Genomic DNA, 21,806 nt, shown 5'->3' with positions numbered 1-21,806 from the left:
CAGTCTGTTAAAGGCTACACGGGGGAGCTTTGTCTTTGTGGCAGTGGAGCTGTTAGCGCTGTGTTACAAACCCAGCGACCCGAGTTCGATTCCCGCTCACGGCCACCAACGCCAGTGACGATTATCTGAACTGGTCCTGGGCCTCTCCTAGGTCGACTCAGCCTCAATTGAGTACCTGGGTGCGGTGAGTTGTCCCCTCTTGCTCCGTGCCGGCCTTCATCGGGAGCACCACGGTGGCTTAGGGAGATGTTAACTCCATCGCCTGGTATGCAGGAGGGATCGTGGATTCGATCCTGACCCTGGCGATGCCTGCTGTACATATGGAGTTTGCGTGTCTCTCTGCCCGTGGTGGTCGCATTTTGCTCTCTCCGTCCGTATTCAGAATCAACGTCACTGTGCGTTCAGAGTACTTTGCCCGCTGCTATAAATTTGCACGTGATGTGAAGCCACTTTCGTTGAGCTATCCTTTGTGATGGCCAGGTCGCTTCAGGAAAGGAACTAATTAGCTCAGTGGAGTCCTTACACCTGGCCACAAATAAGTAATATTTAAAAATACTTTTTTTTAAAACTCGCTTTAATTAAATGTACCCTACTCTTAATGGCAGAAATCCACGACTCCGGGAAGTGGCCGCAAAGCTTGCCATAGCGTAAGGTACCGTGGTGATTTACAGCCAACGTGAGTTGAGCGTGGACAGTTAGACCCAAGCCGAAACATAACATTTAAAATGAATGTTTAAAAATACTTTTTTTATTTTTTTGATAGAATATAGTTTTGTCATCAGTATGACATAAGTATACCAAGTTTGCAGTCGATACCACATTGGGAAGTGGGTTACAATTGAGTTACACGATTTGAGGATACGACAACAACGACAACAACAGACAGAGTGGGTTAAATAAAAGCGTGTAATAATAATAGTGTAGTAGGTGCTGCTACTTGCTACTAACAGCACTTGCCCCGACAGTCTGTTAGAGGTTATACGGGGGATCTTTGTCTTTGTGGTAGTGTAGCTGTTAGCGCGCTGCACTATGAACCCGGCGACCTGAGTTAGAGTCCCCACTCAGTTGAACATCTGAGAACGTTCGAACCATGTCCTGGGCCTCTTCCCCTAGGTCGACTCAGCCTCAAATGAGTACCTGGAGTGGCGATGTTTACTACACGTACAGCACCAGGTACACATTTGAGGCTGAGTCGTCCTAGGCGAGGCCCAGGACCCGTTCGAATATTCGCTATCACTGTGTCTATTGGTGGCCGTGAGCTCAAACCCCTACGCTAATGCAGAGGCCCCATAGACTCACACAGAGACCCATAGACTCGCACAGAGACCCATAGCCCCACGCATAGCCCCATAGACTCACACAGAGACCCATAGCCTCGCACAGAGACCCATAAACTCACGGACGTCATCGCAGCGATGCACCAACCCTACTCCTGATGCAAATCTTTAGTTTCATTAACCACCTCCCTAATCACTAGCCCCGTGTCTCCACCCCCCCCTTGTGTCCACCCCTCTCCCTCCCAATCTCCCCCCCCCCCCGTGCCTCTCACCCTCCCCTCCCACGTGTATCAGGCGGAGGGCGCTGTGCCCCGGACCATGGATGAGTCCCCGGGGGATTCTGGTGGCGGTGGCGGCGGCGGTGTGGTGGCTGTGGCACCCCCCCCGACACCCCCACCCCTGCCTCCTCCCCCCCCACCCCCCTGCCAGCCCCTCCCCCACGGGGGCCCCCACCCCCTCCGTCGTCCACCACCTCCTCCACCTCGTGCTCCTCCTCGTCGTCCGCCACTCCCAAGAGGCTCCACGTCTCCAATATCCCCTTCCGCTACCGTGAGCACGACCTGCGGGCCCTCTTCACGGTGAGCTAGGCACAGCTCACACGCTCACCAACACGCTCACCAACACACTCGCTCACCAACACACTCGCTCACCAACACACTCGCTCACCAACACACTCGCTCACCAACACACTCACCAACACACTCACCAACACACTCAGTCACTCACCAACACACTCACCAACACACTCACCAACACACTCACCAACGCACTCACCAACGCACTCACCAACGCACTCAGCAACGCACTCACCAACGCACTCACCAACACACTCACCAACACACTCGCTCACCAACACACTCACTCACCAACACACTGACTCAGCAACACACTCACCAACACACTCACTCACCAGCACACTCAGCAACAGACTCAACAACACACTTGTACACCAACACACTCACTCACCAACACACTCACTCACCAACACACTCACTCACCAACACACTCACTCACCAACACACTCAGCAACACACTCAGCAACACACTCAGCAACACACTCAGCAACACACTCAGCAGCACACTCAGCAGCACACTCAGCAGCACACTCAGCAACACACTCAGCAACACGCTCAGCAACACGCTCAGCAACACGCTCAGCAACACGCTCAGCAACACGCTCAGCAACACGCTCAGCAACACGCTCAGCAACACACTCACAAACAGACTCACAAACAGACTCGTCAACATGCTCACTCACTCAACAACACACTCACCAACACAATCATCCACTCACCCACTCACTCACCTCTTGAATCATTCGCCAACACACTCATCAACACACCCACTCACCTTCACACTCACTCACCTATTTACTCACCTACTCACTCACCAACACACTCACCAACACACTCACCAACACACTCACCAACACACTCACCAACACACTCACCCACTCACCTACTCACTCGCTCACCTACTCACTCACTAACACTCACCAACACACTTACCCACCCACTCACTCACGTATCCCAACCACCCAGTCACTCAACCCATCCTCCCACTCGCGCATCCGCCCACTCACCCACTCACTCACCCACTCAATCAACCATTTACCAACACACTCACCAACACACTCATCCACTCACTCACAACACACCCACCCACTCACCCACCCACCTGCTCACCCACCCACTCACTTACCCACTCGCCCACCCATCAACCCACTCACGCAACCACTCACAAACACACTCACAGACTCACTCACCAACACACTCACCCACTTACCCACTCACTTATTCGTCCACTCACCCACCCTCTCGCTCACCCGCTCTCTCACCAGCTAACCCACTCATTCACTCACCAACAGTCACCAACTCATTCACTCACCCACACGCACTCACTCACCCACCCACACACCCACTCCCTCACTCACCAACACTCACCAACTCACTCACCAACTCACTCACTCAACTACCCACTCATCCACTCACTCACATACTCACTTATCCACCCATTCACTCACCCACCCACTCACCCATCCACCCACCCACTCACCCACCCACCCACTTACTCACCTACCCACCCACCCACTTACTCACCTACCCAACCACCCAGTCACTCACCCACCCACCCTCCCACTCACTCACCCCCTCATTCACTCACCCACCCACTCACTAACCACTCACCCACCCACCTATTCACTCACTTACCCGCCCACCCACTCACTCTCCCACCCATCCATCCACCCACCCACCCACTCACTCACCCAATCACTCACTCACCCACTCACTCACCCACTCACTCACTTACCCACTCAGCCACTCACACACCCACTCACTCACTCACCCACCCACCCACCCACATATTCACGCACCCACCCACTCATTCACACACCCACCCACTCAAACACCTCAACCAACCATCCACTTACCCACTCGCCCAACTACCCACTCACTCTGTGTCGTGATCTCTGTGTTGTCTCTGCCAGCGCTTCGGAGCGATCGTTGATGTGGAGATCATATTCAATGAACGAGGCTCCAAGGTACACAACCCCCAACAACAACCACACAGCCACACACCCACACAACCGCGCAGCTGCACAGCCACACAGCTGTACAGCCGCACAGCCACACAGCCACACAGCCACATACCCATACAGTTTTTGGTGCAGTGTTGAATCTGTGGCCAGTGTTGAGTCTATGGTTCAGTGTTTAGTCTATGGGTAGTGTTTATTCTAAGGTGCAGTGTTTAGTCTATGGGTAGTGTTGATTCTATGGTGCAGTGTTTAGTCTATGGGAAGTGTTGAGTTTGGTGGAGTGTTGAGTCTATAGACATTGTTGAGTCTGGTGCATTGTTCAGTCGATTGTGCAGTGTTAAGTCTATTGTACAGTGTTAAGTATATGGGCAGTGTTGTCTGATCAATGTTGAGTGGAAGGACAGTGATGAGTCAGTGGTGCAGTGCTGAATCTGGTGCATTGTTCAGTCTATGGTGCATTGTTGAAACTATGGTGCAGTGTTGAGTACGGGCAGTGTTGACTCTATGGTGCAGTATTGAGTCAATAGACAGTGTTGAGTCTATGGTCAGTGTTGAATCTATGGTGCACTGTTGAGTTTATGGGCAGTGTTGGGTCTCTGGTGCAGTGCAGAGTCAGTGGTGCAGTGCTGAGTCTATGGACAGTGTTGAGTCTACGGGCAGTGTTGAGTCTATTGGCAGTGTTGAGTCTATTGGCAGTGTTGAGTCTATGGGTAGTGTTGAGTCTATGGGCAGTGTTGAGTCTATGGGTAGTGTTGAGTCTATGGGTAGTGTTGAGTCTATGGGCAGGGTTGAGTCTATGGGCAGGGTTGAGTCTATGGGCAGGGTTGAGTCTATGGGCAGTGTTGAATCTATGGGCAGTGTTGAGTCTATGGGCAGTGTTGAGTCTATGGGCAGTGTTGAGTCTATGGGCAGGGTTGAGTCTATGGGCAGTGTTGAGTCTATGGGTAGTGTTGAGTCTATGGGTAGTGTTGAGTCTATGGGCAGAGGAGACGTGGTGATGCGTCGCCCTCTAGCGGCCGCTTGGAATGGATTGAGGCAGGCAAGAGGAGTGACTTTGCCATGGCGTAACAACAACGACGATGACTTTAGAAAACAACTACCACCATCACCACAATTGAGCAGCAACCACCACCAAATAACCACCACCACAACGATCATCGGCTCAATCACCAACACAACAACAACCGCCATTTGCCACTAAGTGGCGGTGACGTAACCACCACGACCATCAGCGTCAACGCCACCACGATAACCCACCCACCACAGACACACCCCCACCACATGCACGGCTGCAGCCACAAAGTGCAACCACCTCCACCGCACACGCCACCTGCAACCTCGACAACCACAGCAACCACAAATATAATCACTACCTGCAACCAACGCAACAGCCACCACCACCACTACCAACGCCACAACACATTGCACCCACCAGCACGAGTACATCTGTGTGTGTGATGTGCGTGTGTCTACACACGCGTGCGGAACCGCCGGTGAATATATCTACCCGTCGTGGGTGGGCCTCTCCCGATAGGTCGACTCAGCCTGAAATGATCATCCAGTAGCCCGTGTGTGGGTGTGATTTTTTGCATTGACAACATCACCATTGGGAGCACGTCAATTGGTTCTGCCATGCTGATGTGACTGGCGACGGCCTTCGTAGGTGTACCGCCCCCCCCCCACCAACAGCTGTAGTTGGGCTGGCCAGACAATGATCCAATAACGGTGGGAGCGAATCGATTCACAACCCCCACTGGGGAGACTTTCTAGAGACCGGCACGTGAGAAAGAAAGAAAAAACACCACACGCACACCTTGGGTCCGTTTATATTTCACGGATGATACATTTTCGAATGATGTTTTTTCTTTACGATATGTCACGCGGACCGCACCAATTTGAGCACCAATCGTAGGGCGCTCCTAAGTGGGAGATTTGGCAGATCTCAGCTGCCCCCTTTTATGAGCAGTTTTGAGAGCAAACGGACCTAGCTAAGCTTTTCAATGTTTGCTGGTGATTTGCTTATGGAAACAGCTCTCTTAAATACTTAATACATTCTTCTAACGTTCCTTTATTAAACTTGCGTGTTTTAAATATTACAAACGATGCTTTTAATGGTATAAAAAGGTATCGACTTCCTATCGTCTTGGAACAAATGAATCCCTTTAACGTGTAATTTCTCATATTTAATGAATGATTATTTCAATAAAACTATGGTTTTTCATGTAACCAATTAACATCGTTAACCAAGGGGCCACCACTGTTATTATTGTTCTGATTCTTATCGCAGCTTTAAGGGAAGGCGATTTCCGTGACCGTCGTAAGGGGCAGGAGCTAAAGAGGAAGGGTCGGGGCTGGAATAGGAAGGGGCGGGGCATAAATAGGAAGGGGCGTGACATAATGAGGAAGGGGCGGAGTATATAGCGGAAGAGGTGAGGCTGAACGAGGAGGAGGGGGGTTAGGGCTAAACGATTTGGGGAAAATATCTAATTGCGATTTTTCTGACATATTGCGATTTTATTTGCGATTACATTTTTTGTAGTCAAGCTTCAGTTCAATATTCACTGTGTAATAGATTTAAAATATGTGATGGAGCATTACCACCATAAAAATATAAACTGCTCTATATATTTTAATGCAAGTATGAGAACTTAAAAGATGAAGTGCTTCCAACATGTATTTAGAAAAACAAATGTAATTGAAATAGAACAATCAAACATAGAACAATTGTTAAGCTAAATAAAAAAAGTTATAATAAAAAAAGAAACAATTCCAATAAAGTAATAGAACTTTTAAAATCATAAAAAAAATCGCAGCCTTTGCGATTTGCTAATCGCATTAATTCAAAATAATTGTTCAGCCTTGGGGGGGGGGCGGGGGGGGTGGAAATGCCCAATATATTGAGGAGGCGCCTCGACCATGGAGCTTCTTCCCCGTTAATTTAATGAAATGGAAGCAGAGAATTGAATGAGCGTAGCAAGCACCAACCACGCATTGATTCAGATGTTGCCACAGGGAACCGCTCCATGTATCTTTAAGAGGTTGGATGCCTTTAGCAGTCTTAAGCTGCTCGGGAACGACAAATGGGTTTTTGAGCAAACTTAATCCGCTTTGGATCTCACCCATGCATGAGTGTTTTGGCGCTTTATTCAGCCACTCGCGCTGCCGTCTGTTAATGGGTGGTTGTAAAAAAAAACTCTTCGCTGCACACAATGGAAACCCTTGGCACCTGAAAACGGGGAGAGAGAGAGCGCCGCTATCATTCGTGTCTGATGTGGTGTGATCTGGAATTTTCCGAAATATGACCGACCGAAGCGTGTCCGCGAGCAATCAAATCTGGTACGCGATGAGAAAGAACCCATAATCGTGACAGGATGTTATCTTATCAGGCCCAGGAAAGCCACATGCAAAAAAGAAATCCAGATACATACACAAAGACAAAGATCCCCCGTATAGCCTGGACAGAGTGTTGGGGCAAGTGATGTTAGCGGGCACCTATGAAGGCCGGTACCGTGGCACACGAGGGGGATGGGTGGCCAGCACCACACCAGCCACCTTGGTCTCTCCAGCAGCAATGTTTACACACCACAGGTACTCATTTGAGGCTGAGTCGACCTAGGAGGCCCAGGACCGGTTCAGATAATCGTCACTTGTGTTGGCCGTGAGCAGGAATCGAACTTTGGTCGCCGGGTTCGTAGCGCAGCGTGGCGCGAACCACTACTACACTACCGCTTAAGATGCACACATACACATGCACACACACGCAGAGAAACGCAGACATAAAGCACGCAACTGCTGGGCATCGTGCGTAAAAAGTTAAACCATTAGCAGTTCCTGAAGAACTGCACTGCGGTTCCTTTCTTGTCTTGGGTGACCCTTCAGACAAAAATGTCGAGCACAAGCAACTGTTAAAGGCCACATTTGGGGGTGGGGGAGGGGGCGGGCGATCTTTGTTCTTGTTGTTTTATGTATGTGTGTACACACGCGTGCTCGCACACACACACACACATGCGCTATACCTCTCCCACCCCTCACCCACCCCCATCCCCCTCACTCAGAGCCGCTGGAGTCGTGTAGCCCTGCAGGACCTAGACATAGCCCTGTGAAACCTCACTCCACAGAATATAATCCTGCAGAACCTTAGCCTGCATACCTAGGCCTGCAGAATCTAGCCCTGCAGAACCTGAGCTTGCAGAATTTAGCCCCACAGAGCATAGCCCTGTAGAACTTAGCCCTGCTGGAACTGGGTTTGCAGAGCCTAGTCCTCCAGAGCTTTGCCCTGCAGAATCTAGCCCTGCAGAATCTGGCCTCAGGGAACTTAACCCTGCAAAACACAGCACTGCAGGATCTGGGCCTGCAGAACGTAGCCCTGTAGATCTTAGCCCCGCAGGATCTGGGCTGCAGTGCCTAGCCCTACAGAATATAGCTCTGAAGAATCTGGGCCTGCAGAACTTGGCCCCACAGGATCTGATCTTGCAGAACCTAACCTTGTAGAGCCTAGCTCTGCCAAGCTAGTCGAGTGAAGCCTATCCTTGCAGAATGTTGCACCTCAGAAACTGGATCTGCATGCCTATCCCTGCAGACCTGGGCCTGCATACCTAGCCCTGCATACCTTGGCCTGCAGACCTAGGCCTGCAGACCTAGGCCTGCAGACCTAGGCCTGCAGACCTAGGCCTGCAGACCTGGGCCTGCAGACCCGGACCTGCCTACCTGGGCCTGCAGACCCGGACCTGCATACCTAGGCCTGCATACCTAGCCCTGCAGAACTTGGGCCTGCAGAACTTGGGCCTACAGACCTGGGCCTGCATATCTAGGCTTGCATACCTGGCCCTGCATACCTAGGCCTGCATACCTAGCCCTGCAGGGCCTGGGCCTGCAGACCTGGGTCTGCAGGACCTAGTCCCCCTCCCCACCCTCCCCCCTCCCCCGCAGGAGTATCCTCTCACAAACGAAATCCCTCTCCCGGCGGAGGCTCTCGCCTCCCTTGTGACACTCTGATCTCTCCCGACAGATCGTGGGACTCAACGACACACAAATCGCCCCCACCCCACCCTGTCCCTTTACCCCCCCCCTACCCCTATCGACGCCTATCCCTTTCAGATCCCCCTTTAGACAACATTCCCCCCCCCAATTCCCACCGCCGCCCCCTCTCCCCCCCACCTCCCCCCTCGGGGCTCCCCATGTGTGTGTGCCAGGCCAGGTAAAGGAGGGGGAGGCGGTGGGGAAGTTGTGGCTGTGGGGCGCTGCTGTGGGCTGGGGCTGATTGTCGTTGTTTGTGCACGAGGTGTCATTGGGGGCCCCCCTGGCATTTCTAACCCTGACTCACTCACTCCCTTCTCCCTCCCTCCCTCACCTCACCCACCACTCCTTACCCCTCACCCGTGGATCACTCACCAACCCCCATCCCTCCCTCCTACTCCTCGTCACCAAAAACGAGGTAGAATCGCAGTGTCCTTCACCCTCCGAGGCGGTGACTGAGGGATGTGGGAGGAGAATGAGGGAGTAGGGGGGATATCGAGAGATTGGGGAGAGTGAGGGAGGGGTAGGGGGGAGAGGGAAGGGTGGTGGAGCCAATGGCGATGAGTAAGGGAAAATAAAAAAGGCTTCAGGATTGTGTAGAGGATGTAATTTTGGTCAAGCAAGAATGTATGGCATCGCAGGTGATGGAAAAAGGTGTTTAATGAATGATTAAGAGGCACCGATGGTGGAACCGGTGATCAGTAGGGGGGAAAGTAGGAGGGACGAGGAGGGACAAGGAGGTGGGAGGAGGTGAGAGGTGGAGGAGGAGGATGAGGGAGTGACGATACGAAGGGAGTGATTCCGGATGGGGGGGGAGTGAGGAGGGGGGGAACACCCCAACCCCCACCAAGCCCCCTGCATGCTGCTGCTGCTTGTGACGATTGCTGCACGGTGTCCCTCCCTTTGTGATCGGTGGCGCAGCCCGAGACGCGGATCCGGGCCGTGATTTGACTCCTCGTGTCCCTGTGGATCCCCCTGCCTCTTCATACCCCTTGTGTGTCACCGTGTGGTGTCCATGTCCCCGTGTCACTATGTCTCTGTGTCAGCGTGTTACTGTGTGTCTGTGTCACTGTGTCAGTGTGTGTTTGTCACGCTGTCCCTGTGTCTCCGTGTCCCTGTGTCTCGGTGTCACCGTGTATCTGTGTCAGCGTGTCCCTGTATCTCTGTGTATCTGGGACCACCGTGTGTTTGGATAACCATGTGTCTGTGTCTCCATGTCACTTTGTCTCTCAGTATCCCTGTGCGTGTTTCCATGTCTCTGAGTATCCCCGCATCTCTGATTGTCTGTGCGTGTCTGTGCATGTCCCTGCGTCTCTGTGTCTCCGTTTCTCTGTGTGTCCCCGCGTGTCTGTTGGTGTGTGGTGTGTGTGTGTCGTGCGTGCGTGCGTTGCCACTGTTGTTTCCGTCCTTGACGCAGTGCGTTCTCCATACCCCTGTTGTGCTGCATGCCGGGTTCATCATTTTGTGACGTCGCCCTTTGTGACATCACCATTGTGACGTACCCGTAGAGACGTCACGTGTCATGTTGTGTCGCTCCCCCCTCCCGTCCCCCCTCTTCCCCCCCCCACGCACGTGTAACCACCTGCATTGCTCGTCTTTCTGATTGGCTGGTTTTTTGCCCGGTGCTCTCTTGTCTGCTCATTGGCTGGGCGCTGGTCATGTGGTGTGCACACTTGCACGTGATTGGTTGGTTTTGGAGTCATGTGGGGGGGATTTGTGTTTTGTTTTTTTTCGTGCATGAGCGACGTGTCCTTAACGGTGTCAGCGCCCAGCGTCACACAATGCACGCAGCACAGCACACAGCATACGCACAGAGAGCAGCACAACGCATGGCAGAATGGCATACACACCGCATGACGCACAGAGCAGCACAACATACAGCTTACACACAGAGCAGCATAACACAGCATGCGCACCGAGCAGCACAACATACATACACACATGCACAGAGTAGCACAACATACAGCATAACACAGCATACGCATAGAGCACAACAACACACATCGCAACACACAGTACGCACACAGAGTAGCACAACATACAGCATACACACAGCAGCACCGCACGCATCATACACATAGCACAGCACAAAGCAGGACGGCACAGCATACATACAGAGCTACACTATACACATCACAGCATACACACAGAGCAACTCAACACATACAAAGGCCAGCACAACAGACGTCATCGCAGCACACAGCAGCATTAACCAGAGCAGCATGACACACAGCATCCACGTAGCATCATAGACACAGCATCACAACACACACAACATACTTAGCCTTACAAGTTGCAGCATCATACACAGGAGTAACACGAGACGTGCATAGCAGCTCAACAAGCACAGCATACACACAGCATACGGACAGTGTCGCCCCACACTCAGCATCATACAGCATAATACATTCATAGAGCAGCACAACATGCCACAAAAAACTCGCACAAAGCAGCAGCAGTAGCACACACACAAATTGAGCAGCATACGGCATCATTCATAGAGCATCAAATACACAGCATCACGCACAGAGCGGCACAACACAGCATAAACGCAGCATCAGAGAGCATCGTGCACACATCATGCACAAAGAAGCATGCACACAGCAATCATGCACACAGCATAAACACAGAATCATACAGCATCTGACAGTATCGTGCACATAGCAGCATGTACACAGCAGCATGCCCACAGCAGCATATACACTATATAATGCCACGACACATTTCTCAGCATCATCACAACACAAAGCACAACCAATATAACACCACACAGAATCCTATACTCATTATCACAATCCACAGTATCATACACATCGCAGCATATCACCTAGCATCACAACATACGCAACAAGTCACAACATACGGAGCATCACAACACACAGCATCACAACAAGCACACCCACACGCAGCCACACAGTCACATCACACTCAGCACAACACCCACTCACACCACACACAGCACAACAGTCACATCACACTCAGTGCAATACAGTCACACCACACACAGCACAACACACCACACTCAGCACAAAACACAGTCATACACAGTACAACACACAGTCACACCACACTCAGCACAACACTCACACCACAGCATAACACGTAGGGCAGGACCAGCAAGATAATTACAACACCCATACAGCAGATCCTGATGCATCTCAGCACGCCATACACACAGCATCACCGCACACGACAAGCCTCTCTTGAACCACGTGTAATGTGTGCTTTCTGGTGTGCTGTGTCCCTGGTTTGTGTCGTGTGGTGTGATGCGTGGGGTGTGGTGTGTCGTGGTGTGTCCTGGGTTTGTCTCGTGGTGTGTGTCGTGTGGTGTTTGGTTGTGTGGTGTGGCATGTGCTGTGGTGTGACGTGTGGTGTGTGTGGGGTGCCGTGGTGTGGGGTGCCGTGGTGTGGTATGATGCGTGGCGTGTTGTGCGTGTAGGGGTTTGGGTTTGTGACGTTTGAGAAGAGTTGTGATGCAGAGCGAGCGAGGGAGAGCCTCCAGGGCAGCCTGGTGGAAGGACGGAAGATTGAGGTGCGTCACACCCTGTCACGTGGCACTCCATCGCACGACCACACGCCGCATCACACGACTACGTCACACCATCACACACCACGTCACACCATCACACACCACGTCACACGATCACACCACGTCACACCATCACACGCCGCGTCACGACCACACGCCGCGTCACACAACCACCACACACCACGTCACACCATCACACACCACATCACACCATCACACACCACATCACACCATCACACACCACGTCACACCATCACACACCACGTCACACGATCTCACACCATCACACACCACGTCACACCGTCACACACCATGTCACACTATCACACACCATGTCACACCATCACACACCACGTCACACCATCACACACCATGTCACACCATCACACACCACGTCACACCATCACACACCACATCACACAATCAAACGACCACGTCACACCACGATCATGTCAAACCACGTCACACCATCACACCACGTCACACCATCACACACCATGTCACACTACCACACACCATCACACACCACGTTACACCATCACACACCACAACACCATCACACACCACAACACCATCACACGACCACGTCACACCATCACACACCACGTCACTCCATCACACACCACGTCACACCATCACACACCACGTAACACCATGTCACACCGCCATATATACCATCACACACCACGTCACACCATCATACACCACATCACACCATCACACCACGTAACACCACGTCACACCGCCATATACACCACGGCACACCATCGACCATTCACTTTGTGGGAAGAGCTAGTTGCTGGGTGGGCGTGGCCGTTTGGAAGTGGGCGTGCCCCTGCTAAAATGAGAACGGGGAGCGGTGGCGCAGCGGTTGGCACTACGCCGCGCTTACGAACCCATCAGAGACCCCGAGTTCTCCCCCCGTGTGTCTCCCCGCGTGTCTCTCCATAAGTCTCTCTGTGTCTCCCCCCGTGTCTCCCTACGTGTGTCTACCCGTGTCTCCCCCTTTGTGTCTCCCCCCGTGTCTTTCCATGAGTCTCTCTATGTCTCCCCCCGTGTGTGTGTCCCCCGTGTGTCTCCCCCCCGTGTGTCTCCCCCCCGTGTGTCTCCCGCCCGCGTTTCCCCCCGCGTCTCCCCCCGCGCCTCCCCCCGCGCGTCTCCCCCCGCGCGTCTCCCCCCGCGTCTCCCCCCGCGTCTCCCCCCGCGTCTCCCCCCGCGTGTCTCCCCCCGCGTCTCCCCCCGCGTGTCTCCCCCCGCGTGTCTCCCCCCGCGTGTCTCCCCCCGCGTGTCTCCCCCCGCGTGTCTCCCCCCGCGTGTCTCCCCCCGCGTGTCTCCCCCCGCGTGTCTCCCCCCGCGTGTCTCCCCCCGCGTCTCCCCCCGCGTCTCCCCCCGCGTGTCTCCCCCCGCGTGTCTCCCCCCGCGTGTCTCCCCCCGCGTGTCTCCCCCCGCGTGTCTCCCCCCGCGTGTCTCCCCCCGCGTGTCTCCCCCCGCGTGTCTCCCCCCGCGTGTCTCCCCCCGCGTGTCTCCCCCCGCGTGTCTCCCCCCGCGTGTCTCCCCCCGCGTGTCTCCCCCCGCGTGTCTCCCCCCGCGTGTCTCCCCCCGCGTGTCTCCCCCCGCGTGTCTCCCCCGCGTGTCTCCCCCCTTGTCCCCCCCGTCTGTCTCCCCGTGTCCGCTTGTTGAACCCGTCAGAGACCCCGAGTTCGATTCCCTGCTCAAGGCCACCACGAACGCCGGTGATGGCGATTATCTGAATTTGATCGTGTGCCTCCCCTAGGTCGACTTTGCCTCAAATGGTTTGTAGTGAACATCGGCCACTGGGGGAGACAAAGGTGGTCTGGCGCGGCTGCCTTCATAGTTGCTGCTATTCGCTACTCGCTTCATCCTGCTCCTAGAGTCTGTTAAATATGCTTCACACACCGAACCACGCCGACAGTTCCATCCTGAACCTTGACGCCGGCTGTCCACTGGGAGTTTGCGTGTCTCTCTCTCCGCGTTTAGATTGAGCACGGCGTTGACAGTTATTTGGGATGCTGCGATGCATTTCCACGCGACGATGGTAATGACCACTTCGTTGACCTATCGTTTGTGATGGGCGGGTCGCTTCTGAAACAGAGCTACTACATAGCAGCTCAGTGGACCTTACGCCTGGTAAAATAAAAATGTATTATAGTTTTGAAGGCTATACTAGGGATCTTGCTTCCAAATGACCATACTTCATTACTCTGACCCTCCTTCCCCCTCCCCCACCCAGGTAAACAATGCGACTGCACGGGTTCAGACGGGGAAGAAGCCAGGAGTCTCGTACGCAGCAAATGGTGAGACGCACGGAGACACGGGGAGACCCACGGGGGGAGACACTTGGAGACACGGGGCGACAAGTAGACACGGGGAGACGCATGAGGAGACACACGGAGGGAGAGACGGCGGTGAACAAGGGGGGGGGACGGACACACGGGGGGAGACAGGGGGGAGACGCAGGGGGGAGACGCGGGGGGAGACACAGGGGGGAGACACGCGGGGGGGAGACTGGAAGACACGGGGACATGGTCTACTCCTGTACCCAGACTGCAAGCTAGACCCCCTGGATATTAAACACCACGGAAACCTCTCTCCACCATCTACTCTTTACCCAGGCTGGAAGCTGGCTCCCCGTGTGCGTGTGTGTGGTAAACACCACGGTAAACCTCTCCACCGTCTACTCTGTACCCAGGCTGGAAGCTGGCTCCCCGTGTGCGTGTGTGTGGTTAACACCACGGTAAACCTCTCCACCGTCTACTCTATACCCAGGCTGGAAGCTGGCTCCCCACGTGTGTGTGTGTGGTATAAACCACGGTAAACCTCTCCACTGTCTATTCTGTACCCAGGCTGGAAGCTGGCTCCCCACGTGCTGGGCGCGCCGGTGAGTGCCCCTGAGCTGTACGCGTTGGGCATCCCCTACATGGGCGCCGGGGTGATGTCGGCGGGGCTGCGTGGGGGAGCCGGAGCCTTCCGTGGCTCTCGCTCCTCCTCCTCAGCGGCAGCTGCGGCCGCGGCCGCAGCGGCGGCTGCTGCGGCTTCGCGGCCGGTCCTGCGAGCTGCCGTCTCATCGCTCGCAGCCATCCCCTCGTACGCAGGGTGAGTGGGTGGGTGCGTGGGTGGGTGGGTTGGTGGGTGGGTGGGTGGGTTGGTGAGGGGGTGGGTGGGTGGGTTGGTGAGGGGGTGGGTGGGTGGGTTGGTGAGGGGGTGGGTGGGTGGGTTGGTGAGGGGGTGGGTGGGTGGGTTGGGGAGGGAGTGGGTGGGTGGGTTGGTGAGGGGGTGGGTGGGTGGGTTGGTGAGGGGGTGGGTGGGTGGGTTGGTGAGAGGGTGGGTTGGTGGGTGGGTTGGTGAGGGGGTGGGTGGGTTGGTGAGGGGGTGGGTGGGTTGGTGAGGGGGTGGGTGGGTGGGTTGGTGAGGGGGTGGGTGGTTTGGTGAGGGGGTGGGTGGGTGGGTTGGTGAGGGGATGGGTGGGTGGGTTGGTGAGGGGGTGGGTGGGTGGGTGGGTTGGTGAGGGGGTGGGTGGGTGGGTTGGTGAGAGGGTGGGTTGGTGGGTGGGTTGGTGAGGCGGTGGGTGGGTGTGGGTGGGTTGGTGAGGGGGTGGGTGGGTTGGTGAGGGGGTGGGTGGGTGGGTTGGTGAGGGGGTGGGTGGTTTGGTGAGGGGGTGGGTTGGTGGGATGGTGAGGGGGTGGGTGGGTGGGTTGGTGAGGGGGTGGGTGGGTGGGTTGGTGAGGGGGTGGGTGGGTGGGTGGGTTGGTGGGTGGGTTGGTGAGGGGGTGGGTGGTGGGTTGGTGAGGGGGTGGGTGGGTTGGTGAGGGGGTGGGTGGGTTGGTGAGGGGGTGGGTGGGTGGGTTGGTGAGGGGGTGGGTGGGTTGGTGAGGGGGTGGTTTGGTGAGGGGGTGGGTGGGTGGGTTGGTGAGGGGGTGGGTGGGTGGGTTGGTGAGGGGGTGGGTGGGTTGGTGAGGGGGTGGGTGGGTTGGTGAGGGGGTGAGTGGGTGGGTTGGTGAGTGGGTGGGTTGGTGAGGGGGTGGGTGGGTTGGTGAGGGGGTGGGTGGGTTGGTGAGGGGGTGGGTGGGTTGGTGAGGGGGTGGGTGGGTTGCTGAGGGGGTGGGTGGGTTGCTGAGGGGGTGGGTGGGTGGGTTGCTGAGGGGATGGGTGGGTCGGTTGGTGAGGGGGTGGGTGGGTCGGTTGGTGAGGGGGTGGGTGGGTCGGTTGGTGAGGGGGTGGGTGGGTCGGTTGGTGAGGGGGTGGGTGGGTTGGTGAGGGGGTGGGTGGGTTGGTGAAGGGGTGGGTGGGTTGGTGAGGGGGTGGGTGGGTGGATTGGTGAGGGGATGGGTGGGTGGGTGGGTGGATTGGTGAGGGGGTGGGTGGGTTGGTGAGGGGGTGGGTGGGTGGGTTGGTGAGGGGGTCGGTGGGTGTGTGGGTTGGTAAGGGGTTGGGTTGGTGAGGGGGTGGGTGGGTGGATGAGGGGGAGGGTGGGTGGGTAGGTGAGAGGGTGAGAGGGTGGTGGGGTGGACGGGTTGGTGGGTCGGTGGGTCGGTGAGAGGGTGGGTGAGAGGGTGGGTGGATGAGAGGGTGGGTGGGTGAGAGGGTGGGTGGGTGGTTGAGATGGTGGGGTGGGTGGGTCTGTAGGTGGGTGAGTGGATGGGTGAGTGGATGGGTGAGTGGATGGGTGAGTGGATGGGTGAGAGGGGTTGGTGAGTGGGTGGGGTGGGTGAGAGGGTGGGTGAGAGGGTGGGTGAGGTGGGTGGTTTGCATGTGGAGATGGATGGCCACGACTTGGCCACAAATGATGGCTCAAAGATGTGGCTTATCACGTAGACGTTTATAAAAGGTAAATAATTATCTAAATTCTCTCGATGCATGATTTTAAATGTGGAGGAAAAACCGGAGGACCCAGAGAAAAATCCACGCAACCACAGAGAGAGAGACGCAGACTGCAAATATACAGCAGGCATCAGGGTCGGGATCGAGCCTATGACATCCTGTATATCAGGCAAGGTAGTTAACATCTAGTTCAGTTTAATAGTTTTTAAAAGCTATATTCGGTGTTGTATATCTTCTCGTGATTATCTGTAAGTGTGTTTTATATCAGTCTGTTTTGTTTTTGTTGTTAATCTGTGTGTCTTTAACAGTGTGCATGTATGTTAATCTGTGTTTTCATCTGTGCGTGTGAATGTAGAGTGGTAGTGTTAGTGGTTAGCGCGCGGCGCTACGAACCCGGTGACCTGAGTTCGATTCCCGCTCACGGCCAACACCAGTGACGAATATCTGAACCCCAAGGTTGATTCGGTGACTAAAACACAGCAAGTTGGCATAGTAGGGGGGGCACAGGTGGTGCATCGGTCAGTCGTATCAGTCAGTCAACCCATGGCACCTGGGTCTGTCCCGTGACCTCCTGCCAGCAGGTGTTCGACACTTCACGTGGCCTTAAAGTGCACCTGGCCTGGCACAGGTGCCATGGTGAAATCACTGCCACTTAGTGGCCATTGCCAGATGTTGTATCTGTGTATGTGTGTGTTTGATGGGTAGTGTAGTGGTCGGAGCACTGGACTACAAACCCGGTGACCCGAGTTCGATGCCCGCTCACGGCCAATACCAATGACGATTATCTGAAATGGTCTTGGGCCTCCCCTAGGTCGACTCAGCCTCCAAAAATAACCTGGTGTGGTGTGTAAACATCACCGCTATGGAGACAAAGACGGCTGGGTGTGGTGCTGGCCACCCACCCCCTCGTGTGTCGTTATGGCCTTCATAGGTGCTGCTCACTAACAGCACTTGCCTCAACAGTATTTAAGGCTGCAAGGGGGATCTTTGTTTTTGTCATGTGTGTGTGTTAATCTGTGCATGTGTTAATCTTTGTGTCCAGGTTGGTCTATCCAGAAAACTTCTACACAACTGACCTCTATGTGAGTACAAACACACACACACACGCTCGCACGATTGGCACGGTTGGCTACATGCGGTGCGAAAGATGTTCAACATCCACACACGTGTTGCAGTGTAGCGTTAAGCGCACCGCACTACGAACCCGGCGACCCGAGTTCGATTCCCGCTCGCGGCCAACGCTGGCGACAATTTAACCCAAATGGTCCTTGGCCACCTCCCCTTGGTCCACTCAGCCTCAAATGAGCACCTGATGCGGTGGCGTGCAGCAAACATCACCACTGGGGAGAGACAAAGGCGGCTGGGCATGGTGCTGGTCACCCACCCCCTCGTGTGCCACAGTGCCGGCGTTCATAGGTGCTCGTCAACAATAATTGCCCCAACAGTGTGTAAAGCTGTATGTCTTTGATGTGCGTGTGTTGATGTGCGTTCGTGCGTGTTAACAGGGTGGCTATGCTGCATACCGTTACGCTCAGTCTGCTACGGCCGCCGCCACAGCTACCTACAGTGACAGGTGAGTGTGCACCTCTTTGTGTGTGTGTGTACCTGTGTGTGCACCTCTGTGTGTGTGTGTACGTGTGTGTGTAAAAATAACCTGCCTCCTCGCGGCGCCGGATGGCAACGCCGTGGTGGATGTGAGCAGTGCCATTAGGGGAAGGCTCATTCCAATTGGCTTCTACCCCTCATGGCGCTTGTAGCCACCACGGCGGCCAAATGGGGGTTCTGGACGGGTACGAGGGGCTTTTAACCCCTCCACCTTAAATTAAACTACCACTGAACCACATGAAAAAATATAGAACAAAGCTTGTGCCGGAGGCCCTGGGGGGACAAGCGTCTATGATACCTCCTGGCCAAATCCCATTTGGCGAGCAAGGAGACTGAACCTGTGACCATGGGGTTCCTCCAGAAATGGCAAAAAGCCACTGCGGGTGGCCACGTGGAATGTCCAAACACTCACTGCGGAGGAAGAGAGGCTGCCATCGGGAACTGGACCAGTACCACCTGGATCTGTGGGGTATTCAGGAGGTCCATGAGGGGTGGACAGTACTCCACTCGGGGCAGGAGACTGCCAAACAACAGGGGGGTGTGGAACTGCTTCTGGACAAAAGAATGAAGGGGGCGTGGGAGTGTGGTGGTGAGGTGTGGGAAGCTGTAAGCCCTAGGCTACTGTGGGCTCACCTCCCCATCAACCAGATGCGAGGAGTGGTGGTCATGGTTGCTTATGCCCCCACAGAAGATGAATATCAGTGAAGGGATGCAGGCAAAGCCGATGAGTCGGATGCCTTTCATGAACCTCCTGTCACAGATGCGAGCTAACGTGGCTTCTCGGAATAGAGTCATCCTGTTGAGTGACTTTAATGCCCGAGTGAGTCATGATGCTGGCACCTGGGCTGGGGTGATTCGAAGGCATGGGCCATATCAGCTAAATAACAATGGTAGGAGGCTGCTAGACGTCTGTGCAGCCCATTACCAACACGCTGTTCCAGCATCGGCGCATGAACACAACAACATGGATGTACGCCGAGTCCACAAAAAAACATCTGCTGGACTATATAGTGATGGAAGAGCGGATGCAGGACCTACCGTGGAGCTGATCTGCCCACTAACCATCAGCTTGTCATCTGGAAGATGCACCTGCCATTCTTCCACGCTGGTGGTGGGTATCCATCTAGGATCCCATTCAAACCCACAGTGGCATGGTCTCAGCTAACTGATAGAATTTGGAAGCGAGAATTTCATCATCACTTGCAGCTGGGGTTGGAATCACCCCCCCTCCTCCTGATGCCGAGGGAACATGGGGTGAGGTTTAGGACTGTGGATCATGCAGCTGCAATGGCTGCTTTGGGTGCACGGTCCAAACCGCCCCAGAGACCATGGCTGATGGAGAAGGGGTTCCGGCTGGCTGAGAAAAAATGACAGGCCCACTCGCACCATCTACATCATCCCACGTCGGAGAATGAGGAAGCGTACCGCAGCCTTCGTTCAGAAGTTGGGAGAGCTGTGCGGCACTGCAAGGATGGATGGTGGTCGCGGAATGGAATCTGCCTCCGTAGCCTTCGATGACAAATCACTATTTAACTCCATAAAAGTAAATTGAAGCGCCATACCTATCCCCATCCTTAGGGGGGAAAAGGTGATCGGATCTCTGACCCCCAGAAATAGGTTTGTAGATTCGCTGAGCATTTCTGTGAAGTCTTGTGGGAGGGGAAGTCCCTCAGCCTAGAAAACATCGGGCAAAGTGGGGATGACCCTCCTGAGTTTGCCGTGCCTCAAATATTGGAAGAAGTAGTCACCCCCTGTTGTGAGTGGCTGGCTGAAGTGCTATCTGATGAGGAAGTATGGAAGGCAATCCACAGTCTGAGACCAGGAAAACTGCTGCAAAATGCTGAGGGAGGGTGGCGTTTGTGTGCAGAATGCCCTACATGACATAATAACAGTCTGGACCACTGGAACGGTTCTCCATGAATGGAAGGATGCCCTGGAGGGGTTCTCCAGGATATTTAAGGAGGGGGACCGCACAGACTGTAACAACTACACGGGCATCTCCCACCTCAGTGTGCCGGGTAAGGTCCTGGCAAGGATTATTCAACATCACCTTGCCAAGCATGCTGAGGAGAGGCTTGTGAAGCCCCAATGTGGTTAACAGGCCAGGGTGGTCCTGCACCGATGCCATATTTTCTGTCCGTTTGCTACAGCAGATGTGTAGGGAATTCCAACACGACCTATATCTCTGCTTTATTGCCCTGGTCAAAGCCTATGATACAGTGGGCTTGGGCTCTGGGCTGTTCTTCATGCTTTCAGAGTCCCTAACTCTCTACTGAAAGTTATTAAGAATATTCATGATGGTGAGCAGTCCCGGGTAAAGCTACGTGTCTGGGAGTCAGAGCCATTCCCTGTTCACCTCGGGGTGTGACAGCGATGTCTTCTGGCTCCAACATTATTTAACAGATTTTTGAGCACGTAGTTCAAGAAACCTTCCATGGCTGTCCCGGAGGATTCGCTATCTGGTACAGATACAATGGGAGGCTGATCGATGCCCTGGCGTGGTCAAGGGATGCCTCCCTCTTGGTCAACCACGTTATGTAAGCTGATGATCTGGTGATTGCTGCTCACTCAGAGGAGGAGTTAGAGGCGCTGCTGCTGAACGTGGATCCAGTTTGACAGCAGAGGTCTCACTCCAAATCAGTCGAGCGGCATTATCTTTTCATTGGTTGCGTAACGCTGTGTGGAAGCTACCTGATCTGTCGCTGCACACAAAGCTTCGGGTCTTCTCGGCAACAATCATGCCCTCCCTTCGCTATGCTTGTGAAACGTGGACCCCCCTAATGGAACATCTGCGCCAGTTAGAAACATTCAGGCTGGCCTGCCTACGATCCATCCTGGGTTTAACCAGGCTGGATTGTGTAAGGAGCTCACAAATCCTTGAAAGATCTGGATATAGTCCCATCGGTAAGCTCCGCCAGCATGCCTAAACAGCTTTTGTTCGGCCAGATAGAGGGTATAAACTTGCGCGGCATGGGCTAAAGACGAGATGTTGCATTGGTACAAG

The 21,806-nt window shown here is 54.5% G+C and overlaps 1 protein-coding gene across 1 annotated transcript in view; it reads left to right on the top strand.

The window, feature by feature from the left end:
- The window catches only part of LOC144737472 (RNA binding protein fox-1 homolog 2-like), a 60,138-nt gene that overhangs the window by 25,725 nt on the left and 12,607 nt on the right, over positions 1 to 21,806 (top strand). The window contains 8 exon segments of the mRNA XM_078620188.1: positions 1,572 to 1,703; positions 1,706 to 1,855; positions 3,766 to 3,819; positions 12,269 to 12,361; positions 14,610 to 14,673; positions 15,223 to 15,472; positions 18,240 to 18,279; positions 18,703 to 18,770. Of these exon segments, the coding sequence (XP_078476314.1) occupies positions 1,572 to 1,703; positions 1,706 to 1,855; positions 3,766 to 3,819; positions 12,269 to 12,361; positions 14,610 to 14,673; positions 15,223 to 15,472; positions 18,240 to 18,279; positions 18,703 to 18,770 (851 nt within the window).

Source organism: Lampetra planeri, chromosome 69, assembly GCF_965212315.1.
Source record: "Lampetra planeri chromosome 69, kcLamPlan1.2.h2, whole genome shotgun sequence".
Lineage (NCBI taxonomy): Eukaryota > Metazoa > Chordata > Hyperoartia > Petromyzontiformes > Petromyzontidae > Lampetra > Lampetra planeri.
The sequence above is the reverse complement of the archived record's forward strand: the minus strand, read 5'-3'. Positions and strand labels throughout refer to the sequence as shown.